The sequence below is a fragment of the Balaenoptera borealis genome (assembly GCF_965194805.1).
Source record: "Balaenoptera borealis genome assembly, chromosome: 1".
NCBI classification, from domain to species: domain Eukaryota; kingdom Metazoa; phylum Chordata; class Mammalia; order Artiodactyla; family Balaenopteridae; genus Balaenoptera; species Balaenoptera borealis.
In genome coordinates, this window is record NC_138860.1 from 24,774,029 (window position 1) to 24,792,513 (window position 18,485).

At 35.7% G+C, this 18,485-nt stretch overlaps 1 protein-coding gene and 1 pseudogene across 2 annotated transcripts in view; one reads left to right on the plus strand and one right to left on the minus strand.

Annotated features, from left to right (window-relative positions):
- The window catches only part of LOC309614309 (serine/threonine-protein kinase MRCK alpha-like), a gene marked incomplete at its 5' end in the record, with an annotated part of 89,035 nt that extends 75,269 nt beyond the window's left edge, over positions 1-13,766 (minus strand). Inside the window, 3 exons of the mRNA XM_082362494.1 lie at positions 3,036-3,160; positions 13,175-13,280; positions 13,747-13,766. Of these exons, the coding sequence (XP_082218620.1) occupies positions 3,036-3,160; positions 13,175-13,280; positions 13,747-13,766 (251 nt within the window). The remainder of the gene's footprint in view (positions 1-3,035; positions 3,161-13,174; positions 13,281-13,746) is intronic.
- A 63-nt stretch (positions 13,767-13,829) lies between these two features.
- Positions 13,830-15,268, plus strand: LOC309605523 (sialomucin core protein 24 pseudogene; annotated as a pseudogene). The gene has a single exon. The product of its transcript is annotated as a sialomucin core protein 24 pseudogene (transcript).
- Positions 15,269-18,485: the final 3,217 nt, after the last annotated feature.

Genomic DNA, 18,485 nt, shown 5'->3' on the forward strand with positions numbered 1-18,485 from the left:
ACACAGGAATGAAAATTAATGAATGAGGAGTGTTTCAAATAATGTGAATGAATTTAAACAAAGGAAAATAAAAGTTTCACTATTGAAACCCTTTCCTGATTATTAAAACATTTTCCTCATTGTCTTACACAGCTGTTTCCTCTGTCTTCTACTATTATCACCCTCATCATTATCCTTCTTTCTATTATAAAACCCAACAACTTCAATGGCCTTATTTACTAGAGATTAAATTCCCAAATTTATATTTCTAATCCTAACCTTTAAGTCATCTTTTCTAAAGCATATTGGAAATCTCCACTCAGATATCTCAGAATGATCTCAGACTCACCAACAAACAAAAGAACAACTAAAATTGATTATATCATCCTCCCCAAAGCTGGTTCCTTCTCCTGACTTTTCTTACTTCAATGATATCACCATTTTCTTCATCTCTCCAACACAGAGTTTCAGAAATACTAATTCCTCCTCATCTCTTGCCCTTCATTTATAATTAATGAAGTCCTATAGATCCTTCTTCCATAATGTCTTCTCCATTTGTTCAGCTTCCCCCAAATTTCCTTCTATTTCATGCTGAACACCACTATGAAGAGTTACCTTCCTAATGCATCACCTCAGTCAATTCCATAACCCTTTGCACAAAAGCCTTCTCCTTCTTCTTATAAATAAATGAAGTTCTGATTCTTACCCAGTATTCATGTTAATTGTGCTGCAATAACTTTATTGGTCTTATTTCCTACTATTCTTTTATAGGAATAGTAGCACTCTTTATTGAACTCAGTGTTTTCAGAAAATGCATTCTAGTTCCACTGATGACCCCCAACTTTCTCTAGCACCCAGTCTGAAGTAATTCTCCTCTATACTCATATAGAAAAATCAGTATTTGTACAGTACATAAGACAATTTACATTTAAGTCTTGTTACTTATATCCAGCTCTGATCACATTAGTTTTTAAACTTTTAAATGTTACACTATAAGCTAGTACTTGAAGGCAAAGTACTCTATTTTACAGAGTTTTCTATCTCCTATTATACCAGAAGAATGCATTATATGTGAGGAGATACATCTAAAAAATGAACCTTATGGACCAGCCTATTACTTCAACCTCTTTTTGTAGTACCATTTCAAAGAGAAAGAGTGAAGTCTTCTGATGAGTCAATGGTGAGAAGAAAGGTCCCTGTTCCAATACAGTGTGAGCAACAAGGTCTCCTTGACCTAAAAGGTTTTCTTTCACATGAAAGAGGTATTTCATAGGAAAAGGCAGAGGGAGCAGAGTAACAGGGCCATTAGAAATGCATTCAAATGAAGTCTTATACACAGCAGTGTTTGTTTTATTTTAAAACTGTTAATTTGGCCAATGGAAACATTTAAAACACTGCATAGCACAAGCTTCCAAAACCTTGTTTTGGCATTACTTCATTTTTTAATATACCAGATTAAAAAACCAGGAATAGCCTGAGACTTCTGACCTTTATAAGCTTGCACAGAATATCTCAGAGATATAACTTTCAAATAGGTGAGAACTCTGAGAACAGTGAGTATATCTTTTACTTTTAGCCTATTAGGTATTTAATAATTCATTATCTAATATATTAGTCCATTTCTAAATAATAGCTTTAATGCAAAGTGAATTCATTGTATTCCTGATTTCTTCTGCATATTTCACTTGAATGTGAAATGTGTAAAAAGAGTGCTTTGTAGTATCACACAAAAATTTTCATCTTCATCCTTTCTACTAAGCCTTTCCAGATAGTCCATATTTAAAGCTTCTTTACTAGAACCACTTCCCATTCCATCTGAACCCATCATGCAATCACTTGAAAAGATCAGTGGTCTAGGATCTCAGGCTTTGGCCAAATCAGTTTTGTCTTCTTTAAAGTCATTTTCTTTAACATCTTATTACAAATTTGATTACATAATAATGGAGTTACAAAGGAAAACTCATAATGTTTGATATTATAAGCACGGCTAAAGATTAAAATGATTTTGCTTCGGAAATGTAGAGTTTATGACAAGGATCTCAATTAAATATTAATGAACCATTAACTGTACTATTTGGAACACAACCCTATTTCCACAATTTGGGCATTTTCCTTCAGATATGCACTCAACAGTCACATTCATAAGCTAAAGCTGAGTTAACATAAGAGCTCTATAGTTAAGTCAATATCAAAATACTTGAGTCATTTGGGTAAGATTACTTAAAAAGGCAGTGTTTATTCACTTATGATTTCATTTAAGAAGGAGGGTATTAAGCTGGTCTAAGTAGGAAAAAATGCTTAGAGAACAAAAATAAGAGCATGATAAACTAACATTCTCACCAAATTATTGGTCTATAGGTATCTGAAGAAACCAGTAGTTGTTTATATAAATAAAACCTCAATAACGTGCTAAAAAAGAGTCAGAAAGTTAAAAAAGTAAATATAAAAAGTTAGGCTATTTGCATTAGAAAATAAAGTCCCTGTTGGATTCTACTTTCTTCAAGTATTATAAAAATATACAGATTTTTACAAATACCAGAACAATCATTTGAGTTAATTAATATGAAAGTTACTAAGGCAGTTATCCCAAATTAAATCCTAGGGGCTTAAAGAACAGTTGATAAAACTAAACTGTAACCATTTAATGTTTTCAAAATGCCGTGTGTAAATTAGTCTGTTATAATTACGAAAAAGGTGAAAGCACATCTTCAGCTTGTAAAATATTCTCCAGGCTTTCTGTTTCTTAAAGTCATCACAAATACAGCAATTTTGATCTTAGAAAGGAACATCCATAGCTAGTGAATGAGTTTCTTCAGTTCTTTAAGGACCAACTATCTTAGGAGACAATAACATTTTCTTTTCTTAGAAAGAAATATCAGCTTCTAATGAAACTGTGTAAAAGCTGATATGGAATATTTGATGGAGTTAGAGAAAAGAGGAAAATAACAGACAACATAGAAGCACAGACCAGTAATAAATATTCCTCCTGGAATTCATACCAACTTGACTATATGGCCAAAAACTACCCACAAAAACAGATTTAAGAGAGTACTCACCACTGAATTATTTCTGTGATTTGAGCTTCCCAGTGTGCAACTGACTCCTTCTTGTCTGCTAGATCTTTTACCTCTTCTTCTAACTGCTGGTTGCATGTACTTAAGTTCTCATACAAAGTGGTAAGCTGAAAGGCAGTTTTAAGGTACTTAAAGACGTGTGACTTTTAGGAACAGGAATTCAAGGTGCTCAGATGCCTCTTGTTCAATCTGATAACTCAAAAATGCTTGTCTTTCTGATTTCCTATTATTATGCACCCTCTGGTCACTGAATTTGGAAACATCAAGTACTCTGAATTCTCCTTCTGCCTTTGCTTTTCCCATACTCCCCATGTTGAATTGGTTCCATCTGTGAACATTCTCCATTTGCCTGAAGAACTCCCCAGTTCTGTTGGTAACAACGTCTCTCATTTTTTTGTCTGAAAATATCTCTATGTCATCCTCTTTTTAAAAAAACTTATAATTTCAAGCATATACAAAAATGAACAGAAGAGTATAAGTGAATTCCCATGAGCCCATCATCACTAACTTCAACAATTATCACCTCAATGTCAATCTTATTTCATTTGTACTCCTGTCTTCTTACCCTTTCCTCCGGTATTATTCTGCAGCAAATACCAGACATCATATAATTTTATCCATATATATTTCTGTGTATATCTCTAGAAAATAAGGCTCTCTTTTTACATATAACCACAATATCATTATCATATTTAAACAAATGTAACAAGTTTCCTTACTTTATCACATAGCTAGTAATTGTTCAAATTTCCAGTTGTCTCAAAACATCAAAAGACTTAACAGTCTGTTAAATTGAATCATACCAACAAATAAACGTTAACTTAATGGTTGCTCTATCTGTTAAGTCTTTTTTACTTATAGGCTCCAGATTACTCCATTTGGGCTGCTGTAGTGGAATATCACAGTCTGAGTGGCTTAAACAAGAAACATTTATTTCTGACAGTTCTGGATGCTGGGAAGTCCAAGATCAAGGCGCCAGCAGATTCAGTGTCTGGCAAGGGCCCACTTCCTGGTTTCTAGATGGTCGTGGGAGGAGGGAGCTCTCTGGGGTCTCTTTTATAAGAGCACTAATCCTATTCATGAAGGCTCTACCTTCATGACCTAATCATCTCCCAAAGGCTATACCTCCAAATAGTACTAGGTGTCAACATCTGAACTTTGGAGGGACACAAACATCTAGTACATAGCAGTTCCCCTCCAACACTTTAATTTTTCTTGTAATTTATTTGTTGAAGAACGTATGTTGTTTGTCCTGCAGAGTTCTCTACAGTCTGAATTTTTGCCTTCATTTTTGAAAGACACTTTTTGCTGTATATAATTTTTTAGATTGGCAGTTATTTTCCTTCAGCACTTTAAAAGATGTCATTCCTTTTTATTCTGGGTTCCATTTTTTCTGTTGGAAAGACAGCTTTAAGTTTAGCTTTTGCTCCTTTGAATACAATGTGTCTTTCTTCTCTGGCTGCTTCTAGGATTTTCTTTTGTTGTTGGTTTTTAGCAATTTTTCTATAATGTGCCTAAGGGATTGAATTTCTATTTATCACCTTTAGGGTTTGTGGCACATCTTGAATTTGTGGCTAAATATTTCTCATAGGTTTTGGAAAATTATGGGCCATTAACTCTGCAAATATTGCTTCTACCACAGTCTTTCTCCTCTTCTTCTGGGAAAGCAAACATTTGTATGTCAGATCTTTTCATCATGTCCCCTATGTCTCACAGCCTCTTTTTATGTACTTCTGTCCTTTTTTCTTAATATATCTTTTAAAATGTATTATTTATTTATTTATTTAATTTATTTTTGGTTGTGTCTGGTCTTAGTCGCGGTACGCGGGATCTCTGTTGTGGTGCACAGGCTCTCTAGTTGTGGCGTGAGGGTTTTGTCTTCTCTAGTTGTGGCACGCAGGCTCCAGGGCACATGGGCTGTGTAGTTGTGGTGCGTGGGTTCCAGAGCACACGGGCTCTGTAGTTTGCAGCACATGGGCTCTAGTTGAGGTATGCAAGCTCAGTAGTTGTGGCATGCAGGCTTAGTTGCCCCACGGCACATGGGATCTTAGTTCCCTGACCAGGGATCGAACCAGCATCCCCTGCATTGTAAGGCAGATTCTCTACCACTGGACCACCAGGGAAGTCCCTGTATTTCTGTCCTTTTAGATCTATATCCAGACTTTAGTATGGAAAGTTTTTTATTTACCCCTTCCTTTCTTTGGTTCTTTCCAATCTACTGTTAAAATTTTCTGTTGGATTTTTCATTTATTTTATTTTTCACTTCTAAAGATTTCTTTGACTGTTTTGTATAGATTCCAGTTGTCTGCTGAAATTCTTCATCATGTTTATTTTCTTGAATATATCATACAGTTATTTTAAAGTTCAATTAAGAAAATTCCAACACTCAGAATTGTGTGGGTCTGTTTATACTGACTGCCTGGTTTTCTTCTCATTTATTATTTTCTTACTTTGTTTTTGCTGTTATACTTTTATGTCTTGGTTTCCTTTGGTTGTATCTCTTGGTATGCACTGTAATTTCTTACTGCATGCCACATATAGCATATGAAAATTTTAGAGATAATTTGAGGCTCTATATAATATCTTCCTCCAGAGACTGTTTACTTTTACTTCTGGTAGGCAATTAGATCAGGGATTCAATTACTTAGAGGCTGGGTTTCAGTCACTGAGAAGGCTCATCTCTCTCTGGTTCACCCTTATTTCTAAAATGTAGCCTTTTCGATGAGTTCAGTTGAAAGCTTGAATTGATTACCAAGGATCCTGCACCTTGTGGGCATTGATATTCAGTTTTTCTCTCTAAACTTGTGATACTGTGAAATATTGCGCTCAACTTCCTGGATTCTCTGCTACAGCTTTCATATCAGCAAATGCCTCAAGAGGAAAACTGGCACTGAATGCTGGGCTCATCTCTCTGTACTACTCCTTTCTAAAGGATTTGGGTCAGTAAAGTCTCGGCTGCCTTCTTATCCCTCCAGTGCCTTCCTGCAGATGAATACTTCCAGGCAGTACTGCTACAGTATTAAAAACATTTTTTTAAAGTCCAGCTTTATAGCTCCTCTTGGTGAGGTGGTAGGTATGATGTAACCTAATCTGTCACAGAAGCAAAAATTCTTGTTTATTTAGTTTTTAAAAGTTCATGATAAAATATTTGCATATAATTTTTATTTCATGGCTACATTTTTCTGATAAATGGTCTCAATCTGCTATTAGTTATTACTATTCCTTTCTTCCTTTCTGATATATTTGTAGAGATATTGTGTTAGTTTTCTTTTTGATTACTCAGCTTGAAGGAGATGAATTTTTCCTACAAGAATTATTTATAGGTTTGTGAAGATGAGGGGCCATGTGATGGTTAAATTTATGAGTCAACTTGATGGGGTCACAGGGTGCCTAGACATTTGGTCAAACATTCTGGTTGTGTCTTTGAAGGTGTCTCTGGGTGAGATTAACATTTGAATTGATTGACTAAATAAAGCAGATTACCTTCCTAATGTGGATGGTTCCCATTCAATCAGTTGAACGCCTGAATAGAAAAAAAGGCTGACCTTAGTAAGAGGGAACGCCTCCTGCCTGACTTGCTTTCAAGCTGGGACATTGGATTCTGTCCTTGGTCTCTTACTGAAACAGTGGCTCTTCCTGGGTCTGACATAAGAAACTAGTGCTATGATTTACATCAGAGAATGTTTTGCCTATGTTCTCTTCTAGGAGATTTATGGTATCATGTCTTAATATTTAAGTCTTCAAGCCATTCTGAGTTTATTTTTGTGTATGGTGTGAGGGAGTGTTTTAACTTCATTGTTTGATATGCAGCTGTCCAGCTCTCCCAACACTACTTGCTGAAGAGACTGTCTTTTCTCCATTGTATATTCTTGCCTCCCTTGTCGAAGATTAATTGACCATAGGTGTGTGTCGGTTTATCTCTGGGCTCTCTATTCTGTTCCACTGATCCATAGGTCTGTTTTTGTCAGCCAATACCAAGCTGTTTTGATTACTGTACTTTGTAGTATTGTCTGAAGTCTGAGAGGATTATGTCTCCAGCTTTGTTCTTTTTCCTCAGGATTGCTTTGGCAATTCTGTTTTTTGGTTTTTGTTGTGGTTCCATATAAATTTTAGGAATATTTGTTCTAGTTCTGTAAAAAATGACATGGGTAATTTGACAGAGATCACATTAAATCTGTAGACTATTTTGGGTAGTATGGCCATTTTAACAATATTAATTCTTCCAATCTAAGAGCATGGGATATCTTTCCATTTCTTTGAATCATTTTCAATTTCCTTTATCAATGTTTTATAGTTCTTGGCATATAAGTCTCTCACCTCCTTGGTCAGGTTTATTCCTAAGTGTGTTTGTTTGATTTTTTATTGATGCGATTTTAAAAGGGATTGTCTTTTCACTTTCCCTTTCTGAGATTTCATTGTTAGTGTAAAGAAATGTAACTGATTTCTGTATGTTAATCTTGTATCCTGCTACCTTGCTGAATTCGTTTACCAGTTCTAGTAGTTTCTGTGTGGAGTCTTTAGGGTTTCTTATATATGGTATCATGTCATCTGCATACAATGACAACTTTACCTCTTCCCTTCCAATTTGGATACCTTTTCTTTCTTTTTCTTGTCTGACTGCTGTGGCTAGGATTTCTAATACTATGTTGAACAGAAGTGGTAAGAGTGGGCATCCTTGTCTTGTTCCAGATTTTAGCAGAAAGGCTTTCAGCTTTTCACCTTTGAGTATTATGTTGGCTATGGGTTTGCCATAAATAGCTTTTATATGCTGAGATATGTTCCCTCTATACCCACTTTGGAAAGAGTTTTTATCATGAATGGATGTTGAGTTTTATCAAATGCTTTTTCTGCATCTATTGAGATGATCATGTAGTTTTTGTCTTTTCTTATGTTGATGTGGTTTATCACACAGACTGATTTGCATATGTTGAACCATCCATGTAACCCTGGGATGAATCCAGCTTGATCATGGTGTATGATCCTTTTTATGGTTGTTGGATTCGGTTTCCTAATATTTTGTTGAGGATTTTTGCATCTATATTTATCAAAGATATTGGCCTGTAATTTCCTCTGCCAATAAATTGGACAAACTAGAAGAAATGTACAAGTTTTGCCAACTCCCTAATCTAAGTTCATCTGGAATTCTCCTAATGACCCAGGGTTTTTCTGGTGTGTGTTTTTAACCTGTACTTCCATGGGAGATAGGCAGTTTTTGCAAAAGTCACAATGCAAAGTTTCATTTCTTCCCCTCTGCCGAAAGACAAATGACTTTATGCATTCCCCATTTAATCCTATCCTCAATCTCATGGTCTTCTGAGAAAGAAAAAGGGTCAGAGAACCTGTCACTACCAATGCACATCGCTATCTGCCTATTGAGAACAAGGAATTTACATTTTGTACTCCAGGGTGTGCTATTTACCTCTAAAAATGTATTTTACCAGCTATGTTCTTTTTATAGGTTTATTAAGGTATAATTTACATACTATAAAATTCACTCATTATAACACTTATGGTTTGATGATTTTTAGTAAATTTAAACATTTGTGCAATAATCACCACTATCTGGTTTGGGAATACTTCCAATACCTGAGAAATTTCCCTCAAGCTGGTTTGCAGTCAATCCTGGCTTCCACCATGAGTTCTAGGCATCACTGATCTATTTTCTGTGTCTATAGTTTTGCCTTTTCTAGAAACGTAATATCAGTGAAATCATACAATATATAGTTTTTTGTATCAGGCTTTTTTCACTTATCGTATTATTGAGGTTCAACCACAGTGTTGCACATATCAGGAACTAACTCCTTTTTATAGCAGGGTAGTATTCTATTACATGGATATTAGTACACTTTATTTATCTGTTCACTACTTGATGAACATTTGTATTATTTCCAGTTATTTGCTATTATGAATAATGATGCTATGAACATTCATATACAAGTTTCTAAAGGGACTATGTTTTTAATTCTTCTGAATTTCCAAGTTATAGGGTAAGTGTATGCTTAACTTTTTGAGAAATTTCAAAACTGTTTTCTGAAGTAGTTATACCATCTTCCACTTCTACAAGCAGTGTAGGAGTTTCAGTTCCTCCATATCCTTGCCAACAGCTGGTATGGTCACTGATTGATTAATTAACTCTTGAGCCTGTACAACAGTATGTTACCATGGTTTAACTTGCATTGTTCCTAATGACTAATGATAGTGAACATCTTTTCACGTGCTTAGTTGTTATTCATATATCTTCTTTCATGAAATGTCTTTTCAATTTTTCCCCCGTTTTTTTCCATTGGGTTGTTTGTATTATTTCTTATTACTGAGCTTTAAGAGTTCTTTAGACATTGCAAATATAAGTCTTTTATCAGATAAATTACTTGAAAATCTTTTCATCTATATATGTCTTTTCATTTTCTTAATGTTGTCTTTAAATTTAGACGAGGTCCAATTTATAATTATTTTTCTATCAAGGGTTGTGCTCTGTGTCATATCTACAAAATCTCTGACTAACCCCAAATCACAAAGATTTTCTCCTATGCTTACCTCTTATATTTCAGTTTATGATCCACTTTGAATTAATTGTATATGCTATGAGGTAAGGATCTAAGTTAATTTTTTACACATAGATATCCAATGATTCCAGCACCATTTGTTGAAAAGATTGTCTTTTTCCCACTGAATTGCCTTGGCACTTTTGCTGAAAATCAATCAACCATAAATATGATGTCTTATTTTTGGACTCTCTACTCTTTTCCATTATGCCAATGTTACCATCTTTTGATTACTAAAGATTTACAGTAAGTTTCAAAATTCTGTAGTGTAAATCCTCCAACTTTTGTACACCTTGCCTCCCCACCCCCGCCAAATATTTTTGCTATTGTAGATCGTCTGTATTCCCATATAAATTTAAGGATAGGCTTGCCAATTCTAACAAAAAAGCCTACCAAAATTTTGATAGTGATTTCCCCAAATCCATAGATAGATCTATTAGGAGAGAACTGCAGTCCTAACAATATGCAGTATATCTCTCCATTTGTTTAGATATTCCTTAGTTTATCTCAGTAATGTTTTGTAGTTGTCTTCCTTTGGTTAACTCTGGGAGCTCTGAAATGACTGTTTTCAAAAACTGTGTCCACTTTGAAACTTTTTTTTTCTTGAGCGGATTCATCAATCTCTTCATGTTAGCATAGCCAGAAGTCTACAAGCTATTTTGGAGAATGTTTTTTGCAGATGCAGTGTCTTCACTAATTCCTACAACACATCCTTTTCTGATCACCACTGCTTTTGACTTCCAATTAATCTGTGATTGGGGTTTCAGCTGGAGATTTGCAAGAAGAGGAGGAAATACAGATTTTTGCACTGTCATGTTACAGTGGTTAAAAGGAGTCTTAAATAGATGTGTTTAGTATTTGTCAGGAAAAGTTAATCTTTTCATTCTTACTGAATAAAAGCACCGGGCTCTGGAGCCAGACTACCTGTGTTCCAATCCCATCCTGCCACTCCCTAGTTTTGAGATTACGAGAGTAGCTTAATCTCCCTTTGCCTCAATTTCCTCATCTGTAAAATGGTAGGAACAATAGGGTATACCTCACAGAGTTATTGTGAGAATTATATGGTTTATATAAAGTAACTCAGGAGAGGGCCTGCACAAAGTAAATTCTACCTAAGTATTACTTCATTTTGCATGTTTGGGAATGAGAAGGTTTTACTATTTGTAAATTGACATATCTGGCTTATGATAATTATAAGACTACATAGGAATATGGAAAAATGCTCATGTTTTAAATGAAACAGCAGATTAGAAAATAAAATGTATATATGACTGAAATTATGTAGTAATACATATACAACCAAACCTGAAAAGGAACATATAAAAGTAAGATAGTTGTTTCGTGTTGATGAAATCATAGGTAACTTTTATGTTGAATATTTTCCATATTTTGTGTCATTTTGCTTTTATGTAAAATAATTATTTAAAAACAAGACACAAATGATAATATTTTCTTACTGGAAACCATTTACTTCTACTCCTTGGCATATATGGCTAATTTTACTTGCAATAAGTTACCTTTAATAGAAACTTTGAATACAGACTTCTGAAAATATCAACAAACTTTTTTCTACTTCCTTTTTAATTGTTATTTTTGAAGTTAAAAAATCTGACTATGAGAATCTATTAGTTATATAAGTTTCAAAATTAACATACTAATTGCTTTTTGGTTTCTATATCTGAAGTTCTGTTGAGAAGGAATTCGGTTCTCTTCAAGCAGGTTCCCAATGGAACAGTTGTTGTAGCAATGGCAAAGGTATTCTTTGGTTATCCCTCTTGGGGAAAATACCCAATTCAACCAAACCAAAAAATGAGTAAATGGAAAGAAACAGTGAAGATGTGCAGTTAGGTGGACTGACAGAGAAGTAAAGCTGAATACAAGGAGCAAAAATAGAGAAGAGGTTCAAATGGAAGAAGACCCAGACCCTCCCCTATTTCTCCAGAAATAAACATTTCCTTGTTATCATTTGTCACTGAATACTTGCCAACCATATGATTTGCTCTCAAAGTTCTGTTCACATCCTTTACCACATCTTCAATTTAGCAAGACAAGGTAATATTCTATTTTTTATAAAATTAGGAGATAGGCTTTTATTTTTATCCTTCAGATCTCATCAAAATCAAAAGAGTATTATTTAAAAATTATTTCTAAAGATGTATTTCTGGTAAACTTGCCAGAACTTTATGGTTAATAATGAAATGAAACCAAGGTGTGAATACAAGATTTGATCTACATTCGATTTGATTATATCACAATTCAATTTTTCTTAAACTATAATACCATCTTTTACTAGGTAATTTGCTTATAAACTCTACCTGAAGTGGCCTTCTAGAGTTTAATTATATTTCTTACCTCAAGGTAACTCTTAACAGAATCTTAAAATTCTGTCTGGTAGACAGAAATGATGTTTAATTTCATAGTCATATTTTTTAAGCCCGTTAAATAACAATTATGTGACCTATTTGGATAAAGTTTAAATACTGTTAGTTTTATTTTAGTGGAAATAACTAAGAGTTATACAATAATGTTCATACAGTATTCATAGTTTAAAAAATAATTTATACTACTTACTATTTGGCCACTTTCCACAGTGTTTGTGTGCATCCGCTTTGTAATTACAAAATAAACTAACAGAGTTCTTTCTCAAGTAGTTTGCAACCAAACAAGCAAAATCATTTTTAAATGCTTAGAAAACTGAATAATCATTGGGAAAATAGTGACAGAAATAAAAAGAAATATAGAACACAATGGAAAATTGAGATAGAATGAATGAAAAGTCTCTCTTTTATGACTATTTAGCCATTGTCTTTCAATGTGTTACTGAAATGACTATTAATTGAACATAATACTTTTACTGCAGGAAAATCCTTGAACTCATTACAAAGCACAATTACCCAAACCTTACTACTTAAAAGTAAGTAAAACTATTAAAACTGCTGATTAATATTAGGATTTTTACAGCTGTTAACAACTGGGACAAGAAATGCAGAATGATGTCAGTTCAAGAAATCTGAGATACTAAATGGAAAAAGATTCCTTTAAGTATTTACAATTTTGTTCATAAATCTAGCTGTTTTAATCTAGGTTTAACCTATGGTTCAGCTCTTTATTCAAGCTGTAGAGTTTATAGGCAGAGTTGGTTTCTTTGGCTTCTTAACTACCAATGGTATTACTTCTAGCTATTATCAGTTCTCTATCATGAATATGACATCAGAACTGTCAAAATTTCTCTAGTTTGGCTTAATTGTTCCTGTTCTTGCCAAAGACGGGCCTTAACTTAGCCATGACAAAGTAAGTGATTAATAGTAAAAGAGAGATGGAAAGTGAAATAAAGAACAGGGGCTCAAAAAATAAATGGGACAAAGAATAAGACGAGGTAAGCCAAGTCCTCTCTCCAAGAAGACTCCTGTACAGATTGGTAAAATGAAAAATTGCCTGTACACAGAAGCAATCCTTGTGTTTAGGAGGAATATTAAATTTAAAAAGGTACACCAAATATAAAATTATATCTATAATTTCTATGATAGTGCTGAACATCTAGCATGTATCAATGAATATCAATGAGATTAAATCACTCACCTTATCAAGCTCACTTGTCAGTTTTTTATTTTCTTCCATTAATAACACTTTTTCTCGTTCATACTGTTGTGTGAACTCATTTTCAAATTCTTCCCTTTCACTTTGACTAATACAATGCAAAATATAAAAGGAAAGAAAGGAATTGAATTAAAGGTAAAATAATGGTATCCCAGATTGGCTATTGTATCATATGCCTTATTCTGAAAAGCCACTTATATCTCAATTGCTCCAAATCCCAAACATTTCCCTTAAAATTAGGAAGTCACAATCATTTCCTTTTAATTAATAAATAGATCTGTCTGCTTAATAATATCTATTTTGTTCTTCATTTGAAAACCTGAGGAAGACATCCTGATTACGCTCACCTTATTCAGTTGTATATATGGTAGAAAGCATGGAAAAAGAGGAAGCTAGGGGAAAAGGAGGGTATAGGGACCGCAATACAATTGCTTACACTCAGCTCTAGATTGCATAGAAAATTCAACTTACGCTTCCAACAGTTCTCTCAACACACTCAGCCCGTCCTTCCGTTACTCCTGCCTTCCTTCTTCCCTTCTTCCCTACGTACCTACCTATCTACACATACAAACATACATACAATATTATAAAACTTATTTAAAACTATAGTTCTAACGGACAGAACTGATTCACCCTTAGGGGTAAACACAGTTCTAACGAACTTTTCAAAAACCTCCAAAGGGAGGAGTCTGGGAGGCGGCGCCGCAGGGGACAGAGGGACGGACGGGCTCAAAAGGCCAGCGCGGAGGCCGCGATACTGGCGCTGCCCCGCCCGCTGCTTTTGGCCGCCGGCTGCCTGGCCGAGCTCTTTGTGACGGGCGCGGCTCAGAACACTACGCTGGCCCCGAACGTGACGCCACCCTCGGCTTTACCGGCTACCACCAGGACAAACCCCGGTGCCGCCGCCGCTCCGCCGGGCACCACTCCAGCACCAGAAATCTGTGAAAGCTGCAACAACGGGGTTTCCTGTTTTGATGCTAATGCTGCTAACACTACCTGCTTTTGGATAAAATGCAAAGGTAAAGGCTACTGTTCAGATAATTCAACAGTTCGTGATTGCAAGGTGGTGAACAGCACAGAATTCTGTCCTGCGTCCACTGCCACACCATTGCCAACCAATTCTACAGCTAAAACCACAACTCTGCCTTCCTCTTCTACAGCTTCCACCACAGCTACTACATCAGGTACAACTGATACCACTTTAACTCCGACTTCACAACCTGCGCGGAAGTCTACCTTTGATGCAGCCGGTTTCATTGGAGGAATTGTCCTTGTCTTGGGTGTGCAGGCTGTAATTTTCTTTCTCTATAAACTCTGCAAATCTAAAGAATGAAACCACCACACTGTGAACAGACTCGCTAAATTAACAAGACCTGCTGTGTAACTCACTGAAACCAAAATATTATCTTTCAAGATGTCCCACATGGAAGACGCTGTTCTAGGATCTTTAATTTTTCAGAGGATGCATACAGGAGCATTGGCCTTGAAGAAAAATCAGTTAAATCATTTTGCTCAACGGGAATATTTAAAATATTCTGCACGAATCCTGGTGGCTGTCTTCTTTTATTTTAAATGTCTGCAGCTGTGGGATTATGTCCTCTCTTCTTGACATGCCAAATGTAACTCTGTAAGTGATGGAAAACATTGTCCTGCGCAGACAACCTCATGACCCTTTTGGCAATATCAATGTAGTCGTTTCAAAGCCTGAAAGCTGCATTCTTTTCATCCTAACTCAGGATGTAGTTTAGCGACCAGAATTGAGAAGAACGTGCCAAATGAGCATCTATCAGGTGGATTTTGGGCTATCATTTCAAAAGTGGAATAAATTGATAAATTTAGTATCCTTAGAGTAGAATTTAGTGCTTGATAAGTTATTTTTTCTACATTAGAAAACAGATGCCACACAGGGAATTACATTCCAGATTTAAAGAAATCAATGGAAAGGATACAAAACATTAAAGTGTAGCAGGTTATTGTTCATACTTGTAAAGCACCTTATATCATTGAGAAAATAAAAAACAGTGCCTTAAAAGACAAAAAGACAAAAAAAAAAAAAAAAAGTAACAACAACAAAAATCTCCTAAGGGAGAAAGGGGAATCAGTTTTTGAATACTGAGTTGAAGTGCAAATAAAGAGGCTTATCTCTACAGCAGTATGATGGAGGATGTTAGTTAGCAGCAAATGAATTTCAATGTGAAGCAGTTCTGGGTAATTTTATGATTGCTTCCAAGTCAATACACGACATAAGTAATGGCTGATTTTAAAAATATAATCTTAAAAATCCCTTTCTCACTAAATTATTGAATATAAATTAAATTATAATTTAAATGATAACTTCTAGGAAAATAACCCTCCTGTGTCCAAACAAATGTGTCCCTTTCCTTCTTATCTATAATCAAAATGTGAAATTTAGTTATGTTTAGGAATCTTTCTTGATTCAGAAGCAACTCCAAACAACAAACAACAATGAAAAAAATACAAAAAATTACAAAGAAGCATCCTTTCAGAAAAATAAGTATATGAATAAATTGAGTAAAATTTCTATATACAACCATTTTTGTTTTTTCCCATTAGCATTAAACAAAACTTAAGTCTCTCTCATACTGAAACAAAATAAACAAACTCTTCCCTAACTCTACGTCACACTTCATTCTCCACTTTCCTTGCCTTCCCGTTCACTGGCAACCACCCTGAAATCTTGAGAGTTTGCCGTATCCACTTCCTCACTGCCTAAATTTTCCTCCCTGTGCCAAAATCTGACTTCTGCTGCCACCATCTCAAAAAAACTGTTGTCCCAAAACTCATTATTGTCCCAACTGTTATTTTATCCAATCTACTGGCTACCTTTGACAGTGTTGTCCATTCCCTCCCTCTTGAAATGTTGTCCTCCCTTGGCTTCAGTGATACCCACTTTCTTGATTTTCAGCCTACATTTAGACTGTTCAGCTGTCTTTGTGAGCCCCCCACCCCCTCTTTCCTCTGCGTAAATGCCAATGCTCCCAGGTATTCTGTCACAGGTGCTCAACTTTTTTTTTTTTTTTTACACATTTTCCCTGAGCTATCTCATCCATTATACCACCTATTTCAATTATCATCCATTATGCTGACAAACTCTGAATCTACATCTGAAGCTTTTCTGGGCTTCAAATTGCTGACTTGATATCTCCCCAAAGTCGTCTCCCAAGCACCTCAAATTCAACATGCCCGACCCTAACAACAGAAAAACAAGTTCCCAACACCCCACGTACCTTCCCCTGCGATCATACACTCTACTTATTCTTCTCTTACTACAGGAGAAAAATGTAGCTAAGGTTGCTCTTTGCTTATGCGCCTGCTCAAGTACACTTTTCTCCTCTCTGTCCTGAATCATCTACTGGTACTTTCTATCAGATTACAAGCATGGTGTTATTTTTGAGATAAATTTCTCCTCCAGTTATTATCTCGTTGCTTTTATTATATGCTTGCTCTTACAATTGCTCTCCTTCAAGTCTTTGGATCCATTACGGGGTTTCTGCCCACTACTGTTCCACTGAAATTGTTCTCATCAAAGTCACCAATGACATTCATATTGTTAAACTCAACTATCAATTACATGGTCCTCATCTTATTTGATTTAGACCTCATCTAATTTAACATGTAGACAGATTTGATATGCATTCATCATAACACCAAATCTGGACACCAAATTTGCACACCAAATTTGCCTGGTCATCTTCCCATCATTCTTACCGCTCTTTCTCTCTCCACTTGGCTGTTCCTTCCTCATTTCCAAACTTCTAAAGAGTGGAGTGCTCCAGGCTGCAGTCCTAGGACTTCTTTTCCATCTGTATTCATTCACTAAGTGATCTCATCTAGTCTCACCCCTTTAAATATCATGTGAATGATAAATACTCCCAGGATTGTATCTCCAGCCCTGAAATCCAGACTAGTCTGTATGATGACCTACTTGACATTTCCACCGGGATGCCTAAAAAGCACCTCAAACATAATTTGTTTAAAATGAGCTCCTGATATTCCCATCCCCAAAATGCTTCTTCTGTAGTTTTCCTCTCTAAATGGTAACTATATTCTCATAATTGCTAAGGCCAAAAACTGTAGCATCATCCTTGATTTTTCCTCTTTCTTTCTTACCCCATATCTAGTCTATCAGCAAATATCATTATTTTTACCTTTTAAAGAAACTGGAATTCGAACATTTTTCACAGCCAATTCTGCCACCACCCTAGGCCCAATCCACCATTATCTTTTGCCTGGATGATTGCAACAGCCTTCTAAATGGTTTCACTGCTTTTTCTCTTATCTAGTTCAGACTTTTCTTAATCTAGTAGTCAGAATAATCCTGTTAAAACACAAGTCAGTATTTGTCCGTTTTCCACTCAAAATCCTGCAATGCTTCCCTGCCATGGTTTTACTGAGAGTAAAAAATTGTAAAAGTCACTGAACATGACTTACAAAGCCTTACACGATCTGGCCCCCATTACCTCTCATATGTACCTCTCACTATTCTCTCCCCTTAAATCTGCTTCATCCACATTGGCCTCCTTTTTAGTATTATTATTTTAATAGACTTTATTTTTTAGAAAGGTTTTAGGTTCATAGCAATACTGAGAGGAAAATACAGAGATTGCCCATATACTCAGAGTGGTGCATTGGTTACTATTGATGAACCTACATTTGACACATCATTATCACTAAAACGTCACAATTTACATTAGGTTGTATAATGACATATATCCCCTATCACAGTTTCATACAGAGTAGTTTCACTGCCCTAGAAATCCTCTGTACCCGGCCTATTCATCCCATCCTCCTCCCAATCCTTGCAACCACTGATCGTTTTACTATCTCCATAGTTTTGTCTTCCCATTATTTATTTATTTATTTTTTAAAACATTCTGGTCTATGGAGGATGTGTTTTTGTGTTTTTTTTTTAATTTTATTTATTTATTTATTTATGGCTGTGTTGGGTCTTTGTTTCTGTGCGAGGGCTTTCTCTAGTTGTGGCAAGCGGGGGCCACTCTTCATCGCGATGCGCGGGCCTCTCACTATCGCGGTCTCTCTTGTTGCGGAGCACAGGCTCCAGACGCGCAGGCTCAGTAATTGTGGCTAACGGGCCCAGCTGCTCAGCGGCATGTGGGATCTTCCCAGACCAGGGCCCGAACCCATGTCCCCTGCATTGGCAGGCAGATTCTCAACCACTGCACCACCAGGGAAGCCCCCATTATTTTTTTTAACAGACTTCTTGTTCCTCATGTAAAATGTTCTTCTCATACATCTGTATAGATATCTCCCC